Source organism: Haliotis rubra, unplaced genomic scaffold, assembly GCF_003918875.1.
Source record: "Haliotis rubra isolate DU_JTF1 unplaced genomic scaffold, ASM391887v1 Scf89, whole genome shotgun sequence".
NCBI lineage: Eukaryota > Metazoa > Mollusca > Gastropoda > Lepetellida > Haliotidae > Haliotis > Haliotis rubra.
In genome coordinates this window covers 1155280-1169669 of record NW_025767623.1, presented here as the reverse complement: position 1 = coordinate 1169669, position 14390 = coordinate 1155280, and the positions used below count along the sequence as shown (strand labels likewise).

The 14390-nt window shown below is 41.4% G+C and overlaps 1 protein-coding gene across 1 annotated transcript; it reads left to right on the top strand.

The window, feature by feature from the left end:
* Window positions 1-9966: 9966 nt before the first annotated feature.
* Window positions 9967-13258, top strand: LOC124263580 (ubiquitin-60S ribosomal protein L40). Its single transcript, XM_046698236.1, has 4 exons — window positions 9967-10115; window positions 10717-10803; window positions 11549-11651; window positions 13108-13258. Exons 1-4 carry the CDS (start codon window positions 10013-10015, stop codon window positions 13199-13201), a joined length of 387 nt encoding a protein of 128 aa, XP_046554192.1. The 5' UTR covers window positions 9967-10012; the 3' UTR covers window positions 13202-13258.
* The last annotated feature ends 1132 nt before the right edge of the window (window positions 13259-14390 follow it).

Here is a 14390-nt window from a genome sequence, read left to right as displayed (position 1 = left end):
CCCCTCAATGTTGTTGTTAGTCATGGGGCCGAATGTGTCATGATGGTTCCATATGGGCAAGGGAAAGCGAGCGTCGTCGTCCACGCAGGTTGTAGTAAATTAATTTCTCTTTCAAATGATCACGAAGTTACCTACACAAAGTGTTTATTTTTTAAAGCCATTTACCTGAGTAGGTTAATTACTTTATCTTTTAAGCTACCTCCACAAGATTCAGTTAAATAGCTAATCCCTAATTAGCTGGGGTTAATCCATTCTAACAGATAGGGGAGTAAGGTGTGTTTTCTTTGCTACTTACCTTCTCCACTGTCTCACAACTGGGAGTAGACGACTGTCTCACTGTCCCAGAACCACATTATATTCCCTACTGCCTAGCCCACCCTGCCATGCTAAAGCCTTGAATTAAGCAAGTCTAGATTCCCCCAGGTTCAGGTACTGAATGTCCCATCTCACTGGGGCTCCTTTTCAATGTAAAGGAAATTATTTGCTTGTATCAAAATTATATATATTCAGAGACTTAGTCTGTCATACAAACCCTGAAACAAATATATCCAAGAAAGCAAGCGAATAATATGTTGGACATCTAGAATACCACACGGAGTTCATTATATTTTAACCCGTGAAGGTCCGGGTTAGAATATTGAACTTCAGTAACCCACTCTGTAAGAGGCGACTAACGGGATCGGGTGGTCAGGCTCACTGACTTGGTTGACACATGTCATCGGTTCCCAATTGCGCAGATCGATGCGCATGCTGTTGATCACTGGGTTGTCTGGTCCAGACGCGATTATTTACAGACCGCCGCCATATAGCTGGAATATTGCTGAGTTTTGATGATGGGGGTGGGGGTCCCCCCCACCCATTTTGTTCTGGGGAAGTGGGGGGGTCATCAATTTTGTACATAAGACTATTTTTAAAAGTATGCTTGGAAATTATGGGAAGGGGAGGGGGTTATTGATTTTGTACATGACATGCAGGGGGTCACTTACTTTGGGGGAAGGGGGGGATTCACATTGTACATGCTTCTCCTTAAAAATCATCATCAAACACACACCCACACCCAAGCCATAAATTATGAACGGTCCCTAATTACCCTGCCATCAGATAGATCAATGTAATATATAGATATAGTCTCAATGTAAGGCTCAGAACTTATCAGTCAGCCTTGTATACTGCTCTGCCTCAACTTAAAGTCCTGAAAACAAAACAAAAAATGAAATAATCGTGGGCGTTGATCAAACCCCACGCCTCCATATCTGTGACGTGAAATTAGTTGTCCGGAATATACGAGGTTACCGGCTACTATCAAAGAATCGGCAAATGCATTTACCATATCCTGCCCATGCCTGATTGCATCAAGTCCTTGCGTGGTCTGTCGGTGTTGTGGGGGTCGGGCTAGTCCGGGGAATTTTAATCACGATGTTTTATGGCCTACGTAAACTGAATTTACAAACGTGAAAACAGCTATAAAGACTGATGAAGGCTGTTGAAACATTATAAGAAAACTCGGTGCATTAGAGCCACCGGAAGTGGGTTTTTTCACCCGGCGCGTGTGTTGGATGAAAGAACAAGTTCGTTATTGGTCGTCACTCTCATTGTTTCATTCGTGCCTCGCTGTAACCTTCAGGGTGTAATTCGAATTGATATGCGTTAGTCATGAAATGGATTATTCATACTTTCATCGCTGTCACCTTTCCTTTACCTCTGTGTGAAGGAGACCCGTGAAGATCCGTGTTAGAGTTGGTCTTCAGTAACCAACGTAAGAGGCGACTAACGGGATCGGGTGGTCAGGCTGGCTGACTTGGGTGACACATGTCATCGTATCGCATTTTTGTAGATCGATGCTTATACTGTTGATCACTGGATTGTCTGTTCCAGACATGGTTATTTATGCCGTCATATTGCTGGAATATTGCTGAGTGCGGCGTTAAACAACAACCAACACAAACATCTCTGTGAAGGTAGTGGCGGCGGAGAACAGGCGCGTAGCAAGCCAATTTTTTCGTGTAAACCCGATAGGTTGCAAAGCTTTTTATTTAGATAGTATTAAAGACTTGCCCAACCTTTTTTAGCAACAATCATGTGTAAGCCCGGGCTTTTTTCATAAAGGTAGCTACGCCCCTGGAGTAGCCTATCTGTACTCTGCGTCATCATTGGCCGCTTTCTGTAGGCTGCAAGACTTGCCTCTTTCTGTAACCTGCAGTAGGAGGTCGTGAATGGGATGCCATCTCGTCAGGGAGCTGTACATCTTCTGACAATTAATGACAACCTGTTTCTCGCGCACCTGAACTGGAATTTCAATGACAATTCATTTCCACAAAGAAGAATAAACGTCGTCGAGGTAAAGGAAGTTATATTCGATTCTCGTTGACGAATCTGGTATTCTGAAAGGCTCTGGTTTGGTCTGACTATCAACAAAATGACATGGTTTTTCCCGCAAAGTTCTGTCCGTTTGATGGCAAACGGGTGGACAAAGGGACGAGGTATTTCATATATTTCATATTTTTGGGTCTGAGAATATTTCTGGTAAATTTGAAACCAGAGAATTCTGGACAAAAAAAAAAGAATTAAACCACACGTAAAACAAAACCCCAAAAAACTCTTCACTGGACAAGCTAGTTGTCTGTTCGCCTTCCAGATAAATATATGTTTGTCTTGAAGCAGATACAGCTTACGGTCCTTTCAACCACTTACATTGCTCTGTCTCACAGTCCCTGAACTCTATAATTTTCCCTTCTGTCTGGGGCGGTGGGGTAGCCTAGTGGTTGAAGCATTTGCTAGTCACGCCAAAGACGCGGGTTCGATTCCCCACATAGGTAAATAACCGACCAGACAATCCAGTGACCAACAGCATGAGCATCGATCTACGCAATTGGGAACCGATGACATGTGTCAACCAAGTCAGTGAGCCTGACCACCCGATCCCGTTAATCGCCTCTTACCGCAAGCATGGATTTCTGAAGATCAGTTGTAATCCGCATCTACACTTACAGCTACATGTAGTCCCAAAAATAAGGTTATAAAAATATAATCAGGAAACACAAAAATATCGAATGTATAAGGAGCCGAGAATAATGGTTAATTTCAGATGAATGATGTAGACGCTAAATCATTCCAAGCTTGTGTTGAATTCATTTTTTTAAGTATTTCCCAAGTGTCTTGAAGACAGACTGTAGTCGGTGGAGTGCCTCTTGCTTCTTGCCATTCGAGTCAGACGTTGTTATATATGACGTTCACGTTTCTGCCATAAATCGAAGGATTTGCGCTCATAATACAGAGCAGAATTGTGAAAGCCAAATAACTGTCTGTCCCTCCAGACGGATGAAAGAGACGTGATTATACTTACCCAATTACTGGTAAATTCCAAGAGGTAATGTAATCAAATGGAGATCGGGCTAGCGTTCGGTGTTACTTCCAGCAATAAACTTACCTGTATAGTCTATTTGGTTCCCTTTGTGCTTCGCGTATGAAATGCACATGAGTGAGTCTATTTTTACGCCGCTTTTAGCAATATTCCAGCAATATCACGGCGGGGGACACCAGAAATGGGCTTCACACATTGTACCCATGTGGGGAATCGAACCCGGGTCTTCGGCGTTACGAGTGGACGCTTAACCACTATGCTACCCCACCGCCCCGAGTGAGTGAGTTACGTCATGTGGACAGATTTGGAAGTGATTTTATCAACTGCATCGCCAATAATGTTCAGATATGAACATGTGACGCCCTGCACAGATTAGTCATGCTAAATAGGTAAAACATAAAATGTTGATCTACAGCCGATGACAACTGGCCGTGCTGCAACTGTTACGTTCGTTCTGGTCGGTCTGGGGCGGTGGGGTAGCCCAGTGGTTAAAGCGTTCGCTCCTAACGCCGAACACCCGGGTTTGATTCCCACGTGGATGCAATATGTGAAGCCCATTTCTGGTGATCCCCGACGTGATGTTGCTGGAATATTGCAAAAAAGCGGCGTAAAACCGAACTCACTCACTCACTTTACAGCAGCCACTTCTGTCCAAGCAGAGGAGAGTCACAATGAGGCTTGAACATCAGATGACTCAAATCTCGACTGCTGGACCACACCGTGGGTTTTAGGGTTGTTTTCATGTTGGCCAGGGTGATAAACCACAGAAGTTGTGCATGTGTTGATTGGACGACATATTTCAGACTCTAGTCGGTCTCTCCGGGCCTCGAGAAAAAATGACTCCAACTCCAGTCCAAAATGATTTTGTAAGCCTGAAATGAAGCGTATTTTCCTGTTCTCCAGTTGGATTGTTTTTTATATTGTAGACATACATGCTTTACTAAGATAACTCAATTTCTCGGACTATATGTCAGTCGAGTTTCTTTCAAGAATGTTGTTATGGGTATAGGACAACGCAACATAACAACAGTAGAACAACATTGTCTGGAGTTTCGTCTCCATCAGGCTATGCACAGGAATCAACCTGATCAATTTATGTTCAAAAACAGAAACACGCTTCTTCTGAAGCACTCTTTTTGCTTCCATCACGCAGAGGGATTTCAATATATGAGTGTCTAACAGTGCAGTGTTGAAGGATTACTGCGGCAGGGTAGACACTGGTTCCGTTCGCGGTTCCAGAGCGAGGTGGCTGTGGAACATGTTTAACAAAAAACATTTGTTTTAAATGCGAAATCAAACTGCTGAAGTGTTTTGTGAATTATTTACATTTATCTTGATTTTGTATGTTAAGTGCTGGAGTTTGTAATTTTCGGAATTACGATCTTAACTATAAAAATTATGTTCTCAATTCGTAATTTATCTGGGCTGTTGCTAGACAAACGCTTAGTCTATGAATATTTATAATTTGTGTAGAAACAAATAATTCATTTTAAATTGAAAATGAGCCCTATTGAGAAGGGGGATTCAGAAGTAGATTTGCTTCAATTAGCTTTATCCACAGGGGCGTGTCACGCTTAGAAACAGCGTTAGAAAGACATATAGGTATATATACCCAACCCTAGTACTATATAAAGGAAAGGGATGTAACGACGGAACCACCCCCTCTTCAATCAAAGTTAGATTTCACCCCGTAAACTATTTTTAGCCCCGTCGAAAGCGAGATGATTTCCCTACAAAATGAGCTATAAATGGTCACGATCGGATCATTATTTCAAAAGTTATACGCCACGACTCACCGAAAACAGCTACCTCAGCAATTCCAAGCCAAAATCATGGATCACCCAAGACAGCGAAAACTCACCTTTTAAATTCGTTTATTAATTCCAGCCACGTTGACAGTACCTTTGTAGGGCTAGATTCGATCGGCAGCGGCATTCCACGGGTCTAAAAACTTATTGCAACATCTACAAATCATTTCCATAGTTTACGTGGAGAAATCTAACTTTGATTGAGGAGGGGGTGGTTCCGTCGTTACATCCCTTTACTTTTAAATAGTGCTAGGTTAGGGTCTATGCACCTATCTGTCTTTCTAACGCTGTTTCTAAGCGTGACACGACCCTGTGGCTTCATCATTGCAGAAAGGACTAGGCGGTGGGTGAAATAATGTGGTTCAGGGACTGTGAGACAGACTTGACTAAAAGCTAAAAGCTGTGTAAACTATATACTCACGTCACTCCACTTGCGGTCTGACAGCAGCAGGAACACTGTCCATGTCATTGAAGATGATGGTTGGTAGCATCTCAAGAAACGGCTCCATAATCATCCCCCGCAACGTGTTTTTGTGGTGGGTGGGGTTTATCAGAAAGGACTCTGTCCGTCCGTGCAACTTCGTTTTTTCCCGGACCAGAACATAAAAACCGTTTAATATTTCTTCACCAAACACGGCACATAGAGAGGTCTAGTGGTGAACTGGTACCTTTGGTAGTTTGGGATTTCTGAATAAAATATTTTTTTGCGTTTCCATGGCAACATATTTGACTTTGACTGAAACTTTTCCGGACCCGGGCCTAGATTTTCGAAGCTCTCTTAGCGCTAGATAGTCGTAAGTTAAAGTAATGTATGGCGCTTACAGCTATCTTAGCGCTAAAAGAGCTTTGAAAATCTAGGCCCAGAACTTTAAAACCGTTCAATGTTTCTTCACCAAACTTGGCACATAGGTAGCTCTGGTGGTGAACTGGTGCCTTTTGGTAGTTTGGGATTTCTTAATAAAATGGGTTTTTTGCATTTTTATGGTAACAAGTTTGATTTTGACTGAAATTGGTGGTGGTGCTCTTTTCCGGAGAAAATACTTCAATACACTCTTTCCACTGTGGGGATGCAAGAACCTACTGACATAAATCAACAGTACCACTCTATTTCCTCAGCGGACTCGGAACACGGGCGAGTGAGTGAGGGAGGGAGCGAGTGAGCACAGGCCCTCGTGTCTTTGCGAAGATTAAAGGTTTAAAAAATAGTGCTTTTGAGATGACCCCCCGACTCGAAATGCCTCACAGTACAATACATTATGACGAGGCCGGACACTTCGGTGCACCCTACCCGACTGCTTTGCCGATAGCTACGCTACCATCACATGCAATCAATTAAAACTTAATGTAAACATAATCATTGTTGCTAAAAAGGTTAGGCAAGCCCCCAATACTATCTAAATATAAAGCTTCGTAACCTATCTGGCTTACACGAACAAAATCGGCTTGCTACGCGCCTGCCAACTGATGAATAACATGAAATAATAAACACCGTGTTTCAAAAAAAAGAAAAAGAAGAAATAAGTACCGTGCTTCCTCGACCATACGCCAGGCCTCGATTACACGCTGGGTGTTAATTAAAATACCGCAGGGCGGCAAGACAGCAATTTATTGTATTGCAGAGAAGTGGATGGTAGTTGATTATAGGTTCTAACAGCGGTACAATTCGATTTATTAAAAACTTACTTGTTAAATGTGCGAAATCTCACCCACCGGAAGCGCTCGTAAAACCTACAGCATCGCAACACAGCGCAAAGACCGTTTATGGTTCGGTTCGCAATGCTGTATTACCGCTCTGTCTGTGTTACACAATACTCGCTCAGCCTTCGGAAAAACAGGAGGAACGTTGTAACTGTTTTTTATCATCTCGAATCAGATTAATGACCGGACATTGTGCGCAATATATCACAAAACGTTGTCACAACGTTGCAGGGGCGTACTATCGTAACGTCCACGTTGCTGCAATAAGGTAGTTTGTCAGCTGATTATCGTTGCGTGCGTCCTCGTGTTCAACATTTAAGTAATGTTTGATGACACTGCAACGCCATTTGATGAAAGTTCAAATTTAACTCTATGTTCATTGAGTGGTACACAACGCTGCGACTCAATTACTAAACTGTGATACGGAAGTTAATTGAAATAGTCTACGACTGTCTGGAAACAATAAACTACGAAGCAATAAAAGACATTCATTTTGTAATTAACAAATAATTGGTCCATTTAAGTTCAAATTGTAAATCTTGCCAAATCTCATCTTACTGAGGAAGAGTTTCCACTTACCTACGTCAAAGTGAAATTAGACTTTAAAATAGGATTGAGGAAACGGATTGCCTCGGGGAAAAGGCTAATTCTACACAATGTACAAGTGCTACAACTGACCAGTAAATATAGCAAGCATACTGTAAATACCCTGCTTTCAGCTCTCCCCTTGCAGATTCGGGTTAGAATTGATTTTCAGCAACCCATGCTTGTCGTAAAAGGCGACAAACGGGATTGGGTGGTCAGGCTCACTGACTTGGTTGACACATGTCATCGTATCCCAATTTCGTAGATCGATGCTCATGCTGTTGATCACTGGATTGTCTGGTCCGATTATTTTACGCCGCCAAATAGCTGGAATATTGTTGAGCGCGGCGTTAACAGCAAACAAAATTGCCTTGCATGTTTCCTAGCAACTTGCCTTGACATGAAGGCAGACGCGTGAAAGCATAATTATTTTTAAAAATGTAAAGTCAAAATAAACCAACCGAATAAAATCGATTCATTGATTGTATGAAGCAGGTCCAAAACACAAGTTCTGAAACGGGGCGACGGGAGTAGCCCGTGGTGGTAAAAACGGTTGACCCGTCACGCATAGATCTGGTTCCGGTTCATGACACCTATGATGCGAACTGCATACCCCCAGTTGACAGGGCGGAAATACTGACTGCAAATTGCATATTAAAACTAAACCCACTTTCTGACCACTAAAAATATTTTTGAAAAATATATTTGATCTGTTTTTATGTGTGTAAAAAGTTACGTGCCTTAATGCAAACATACTCTCCATGGTCGATTTCTTTGAAATTCACATGTGTGGTTCTTATTGCGTGGCTGATGTTTCAGGGAAATGTAATACTCTTTTCAAAGGATGGATAAAGAAGGCTGAAAAAAAACAGTGGAAGAAAGGATATGAATAAAATCAAGACGTATAGTTATATCAACGGAAATTAAAACGTGGGTTTGTGATAAAAAATCGTTTGTCAATCGAGTCCTAACAGTTACAACGTCGAATAAACCAGTCTCACAAAACTTTAATGTTTCCCTAATTTCTAAAATTATGAAAGTGTTAGCCATAATGATGCGTCTTTAAATGACAAATTACATTTTACGGCCACCAACTGTCAACGGAGAGCCATACATTACTGTTTTATCGACAGACGGTCTTCGTCATATGAGGAGAGCAATAAAGATAGTTGTATAACATGTAGTATCGCCCTTGACAGACCACGTGGGAACCCCTTCCCTTCTGCCTTTTCCTACGAGGTAAGATGGCGGCGCCCATGCGCTTTGATAGCTGAAAGTATATTTACCTCTGTCGTAGATCATTATCTGTGTAGCCTTCTAATTTATGTGGAAGTAAATTCTAAGGTGACCCGGCAACACATTGATATACACTCTGAAACGATAAACTGTGAAGTCTTGTCAGAAATGAAACCAAAATAATGTGACCCTCATCCACACGACACACGAGTGACGAGATAAGCCAAATATGTTATTTCTCACCACAAATACTGTTTATTTACAACACAGTAGTTAGTAGAAAAAGTTTACAATAAGGGCTCTTTTCAGTATTTTTTTCGTTTCCCGTATTTTATTTAGGAACAGGGCGAAAATAATTCATCCCTAACTCTTGCCGTTGGCAGTTAGGTACTAAGAACAGTAAGTTAGCCGAAGTCCGGTCACTGGTCGATGTCTGTAGTCATTTCGAGAAGTTACCCTGTCTTGTCATTTCGAGCCAGTAACGTATTGGTGACGAGCAAGGCAATGAAACTGATAGGGTGGGAAAGGCTTAATGTTATAGTCCCGGACCACACGGTATACAATTTATACAGTCAGTGATTCGACAACTCTTATTATGGGTGGGGTGGTTTGTACCATACTGAATAGTGTTTTTATTGTAAACCTGTTAAATCAGTATTTTGCTGTGGAGCTAATAATGTTCAAAAGTGTTTAGAAGTACAAAATGGATTTTAAAGAATTGAAGTTATTGTTTCAACACAATTACTGCGTCCAATATTGATTCAAGATATATTCACAGATATCATTAGAAGCAAATGTTTTGAAACTGTTAAAATCGTCGTTGTGTCCATATATATGCATTAATTAACCAGCTGATTGGGTCCCTTAAAGCTTACATGCAATGCAAAACACAACTTTGCTGATTCTGATACAGCTCTTTGACAGCAGCAGGGCGGTGGGGTAGCCTAGTGGTTAAAGTGTTCCTTGCCATGTGGAAGATCCGGGTTCGATTCCCCACATAGGTACAATGTGTGAAGCTCCTTTCTGGTGTCCCCTGCTTTAATATTGCTGGAATATTGCTAAAAGTGGCATTAAACCATACCCACGTGCACTCACTCACTTGACAGCAGCCATTTCTGTCCAAGCAGAGGAGAGTCACAATGAGGCTTGAACATCAGACGACTCAAATCTCGACTGCTGGACCACATCGTGGGTTTTAGGGTTGTTTTCATGTTGGCCAGGGTGATAAACCACAGAAGTTGTTTATGTGTTGATTGGACGACATATTTCAGGTAAATGGTAAAAGTACAATGTTGATATTTTGTTTCAGACGTGAAAAGCGAAGATGCAGATCTTCGTGAAGACTTTGACGGGCAAGACCATCACCCTTGAGGTGGAGCCCTCTGACACTATCGAGAATGTCAAGGCTAAAATCCAGGATAAGGAGGGTAAGCACATTCATAATAACAGTGTCGTCAGGCCGAAGACCCGAGTTCGATTCCCCACATAGGTACAATGTGTGAAGCCCATTTCTGGTGTTTCCTGCCGTGATATTGCTGGAATATTGCTAGAAGAGACGTAAAACTAAACTAGCTCACTCATAAAAACAATGTGTCAGTTGATATGACTACCAGGTGTAAGGAATTATTTGGAAAGTCATTGTTTTAAGTTGCTAAATCAGCTAATGTCAAGGCCTCCACTGACAACAGTTTTTTAATATTTTTTTATTCTTATGGGAGGAGGCTTTAAGTTTGAGCTGTCAGGCTGTCTGTCATACCATAAGATATTATAATGTGGTACTACTTGTTCCCTGCCTGGCGCTCTGCATTAATGGGTACAACAAGGACTGGTCGGCTTGGAGTCAGTATAATGTGTCTGAGTGGGGTATTTATGCTTGGTATCTCCGTGAGCTAGCACTATAAAACCAGCTTAAGTTTGTGCTAGTACAAGCAGCCACACATCCACATGCATGTACGTCTTCATATTAGTGAAATATTCGGAAGTACGACATAAAAGCCCATTTCACCTCACCTTCTACCTCCTTTGTAGGTATTCCTCCAGATCAGCAGAGATTGATCTTTGCTGGCAAGCAGTTGGAAGATGGCCGCACTTTGTCCGACTACAACATTCAGAAAGGTAGGTTCTATTGAGCTTATTGATTTATCTATCATCCCGAGAAGGGCATTTATTCTGGAAATGGATAATTTAGGTTGTGAATCAGTAAGTGGCATGCCACATAAGCTTGTTCCATATGATTGGTTGTTATGTCTTGATCAGGTATGAAAATGTCAAGATTTACAATTTGAGTGTAATATAATTTACTTCACACTGCATTAATCCAGTTAATTTAGATTCAGCTGGTTTAAAGTACAGTAGCTGATTCCTGCTTGGTAGGAAAATCAAGCAGTGCTTATGTAAGGGAGGCAACTCCATTTCCTGATCTGGTTTAAGGATCATGTATTTAAGGGCAGTCAGCTTCTGGCTACTCTGAAATATTTGTGGCAGCAACTTCCTGAAAATTGACTCATGATTCAATACTAATTATGATGGGATACACTTAAATTGAAACTTAATTTCATGATGCCTGTTTCACATATTGTTTTGATTGTAAGGCAGTACCATATATTGCTTCAGGCCTTGTCACTTACAGCAGCAGTTGTCAGCAATCTGTGTCTTGTTGGTGTGTGTTTATTGTCAGTGTTGGCTCTTCCAGCATCCACCCTCATTCTTGTGCCTCTAGCAAGGTTTCATATGCTCTTGTTGATATGTTGCTGATAGTTTGTGTTGGCTGTTCCAGCATCCACCCTCATTCTTGTGCCACTAGCGAGTTTTCATATGCTCTTGTTGATATGTTACTGATTGTTTGTGTTGGCTGTTCCAGAGTCCACCCTCCATTTGGTCCTGCGTCTGCGTGGAGGCATCATCGAGCCCAGTTTGAGAATCCTGGCCTCCAAGTACAACTGTGACAAGATGATCTGCAGGAAGTGAGTTGTTTTCCCCAGTTCATCAGAAACACATTGTCACATGTTCCTGCTCAGTTTTACAGGAACAAATTGTCACATGCTCCTTGATCTCTTCACTAGTTATGGTTATTTGCCATGCATGGGGCATGGTGGGTGAGCTGGCTAAAGTGCCAGGCTAGTGACCCAGCGAGCTTGAGGTGTCGGGATCTAGCCCACCTGTGACTGGGTGTAAAAACCTTGGAGTCAAATTTGTGTGCAGACTCTTTCATTGTTATCACAACCCCTAGTGTACAGTACACAACCCTGTGCACTTAAAAAGACCCACGAATCTGTTGGTATATGACCAGATAATGGCCACATGAATACGTGCAAACACCTAGTTGCTGGTACAGCAGTAAACTTGGACGAAGTACTGTGACTATGTGTCCCAGTCCACCCAGCTGTGAATGGGTACCTCGTAAGGATGAGAAAGCCGCAATAACTCGATGCGCCTAGTGGCTGCAAGACTTAAATGCTCCCCAGAGAGTTGAGATTGATAATACGATGTACCGTTGAGATTGACATCCAATTATTGAGGGAAAAATACCAGCACCTTGAGCATGTACTAGTTGCGTGGATATGTGCGCTATATAAATCCAATAGTAACAGGCAAAAGAAAATTAGTCTCATTTTGAGCAATTTTAAGTCAGTTTTGTAATGCCAACCAGTTGGCTGAAGCACTTGGAATTTGTTAACCACTTATTATTAAGTGATGTGCAACTGAATTTCATCCAAAACATCATGTGTAACATAATCAAAGCACTGACCTGACTTCAGTCAATGTCGCATACACAGCTAGCACTGGTTGATACTCTTTACATCAATAATGTGGCTCTCAGATTGATCAGTAATTAACTGTACGTGCTCCTTTCAGAGGTACAGATAAGCTGCGTATCTGCGTAAATTACGCAAATATTTATGTGAAAACTCAATTCCTATTAAGTCTATTGCGCACAAGTACTCTTGAATTTTTGTAAATACATGTACTCAATAAATGTAATCTTTCATGTGTACTCACAAATGTCAAATCTTAGCTTAGTATTGGTGGATAGATAATATACCCGAGGTATATTGAGAGGTTCTATTTCAGGACATTGGCAACTTGCAGTCTTTCTTATCGTTTCTCATATTGCAGATCAAATATAAATAACAGACATGTAAACCAACATTTAAACTTTATTGTATTTTTACAATTATTGGAAAATGGCAAAATAGCCAAATAAGTTCGAGTGAGGTGGGCACAATTTATTTGGTTACTCGAAGGAAAATTAGGATACCCATCTGAGATGAACACAAACAAGTTCATAACTCATTGACCCAAAAGGTTATCTGTAGCTCTGTGGTAATTTTATATGAATATAATGAACGTTTCAATCGTGTGATCTTGTTTCAGTTAGGTTCTATAGGATAGTTTCAGTTAAGTGTATCTCTCTTGCAGGTGCTACGCCCGCCTCCACCCCCGGGCAACCAACTGCCGCAAGCGCAAGTGTGGCCACACCAGCAACATCCGCCCCAAGAAGAAGCTGAAGTAGATTATTGTACATTATATTGTGATCGCTGCACAGTGGAAATAAAATCCTGGGCAAATATGGATTGGTTGGTCCTTTTTTGTGTAATGGTGTGTTTGCTGTCCTCCAGTCAGATCAGTTCAACAGCAGGTGGTATGAATTTATTTTCTGTAAGTAGGCCATCGGACCATGTACAATCATAGGATACAAAATATCATTTTTAGACAAGGCAATATACAAGGTTACACATTATTTACACACATTTAATCTGATCAGGAGGGCATGCTTAATAAACTGCACTGTTTTTAGAAGAATACTGGTATCATTACATTGCATTAATTTATTAAACTAAATGATAGTTGGACATTGATCAAAATTTGGTAAATATACACTACGTAACCTTGCATATGAATCACAGACAAAAAGAAAATGTAATTCATCCTCTGGGATGTTGTTACACATTCTACATATTGTCGAGGCATTATCTTTTCGTCTTACATTACAGCAGGTGGTGATGGTACTTAATCAAAATTTTACAGGGCTGGATATGTTTCATACTCGTCCTAGCACAAGGCTTGCTGCAGGTGGAATTTATATTGTGATATATTTTTAACAGTTCATATTAATTACAATACCACTATTGCACACACTGGGTGTTTGGCTTGACTAGCGAATGCTTTAACCACTTTGCTACGCCAGCATTTCCAAGAGCAGTTGGTCTCAGCTTACTTTAAAGTCACTCTTTCGTCTGACTTCTGTACAGATTTTTTACCTGAGGTGTGGGTCTTGTCATGACAGGCCCCTGACAACACAATACATCAATTATAAAACAGGTATGTCCAGAACACTAAGATGGTAAGATCTTGAATACATGCTGTTGACAAGCCAATGCTATCTGTGCAGAAGATGCTTGTTATAAGAGGCAAATGAAGGGATCAGTTGGTCAGGCTTGCTGACTGGGTTCAGTCTCTATTTTATTACCCACGTGGTCAACGTATGTGTAGTCTCACACTAATCTCGTACGTCACATTGATCACTGGATTGTCTGGTCCAGACTCGATTATTTACAGACCGCCGCCATATAGCTGGATTGTTCCTGAGTGCGGCGTAAAACTAAACTCACTCACTCACGTACGTCACACGAATGTCGTATCGCGTTGACCTGTTTCGTAACGACTTGACCTGAGATTCTAGCGATTTGATTGGATAACCG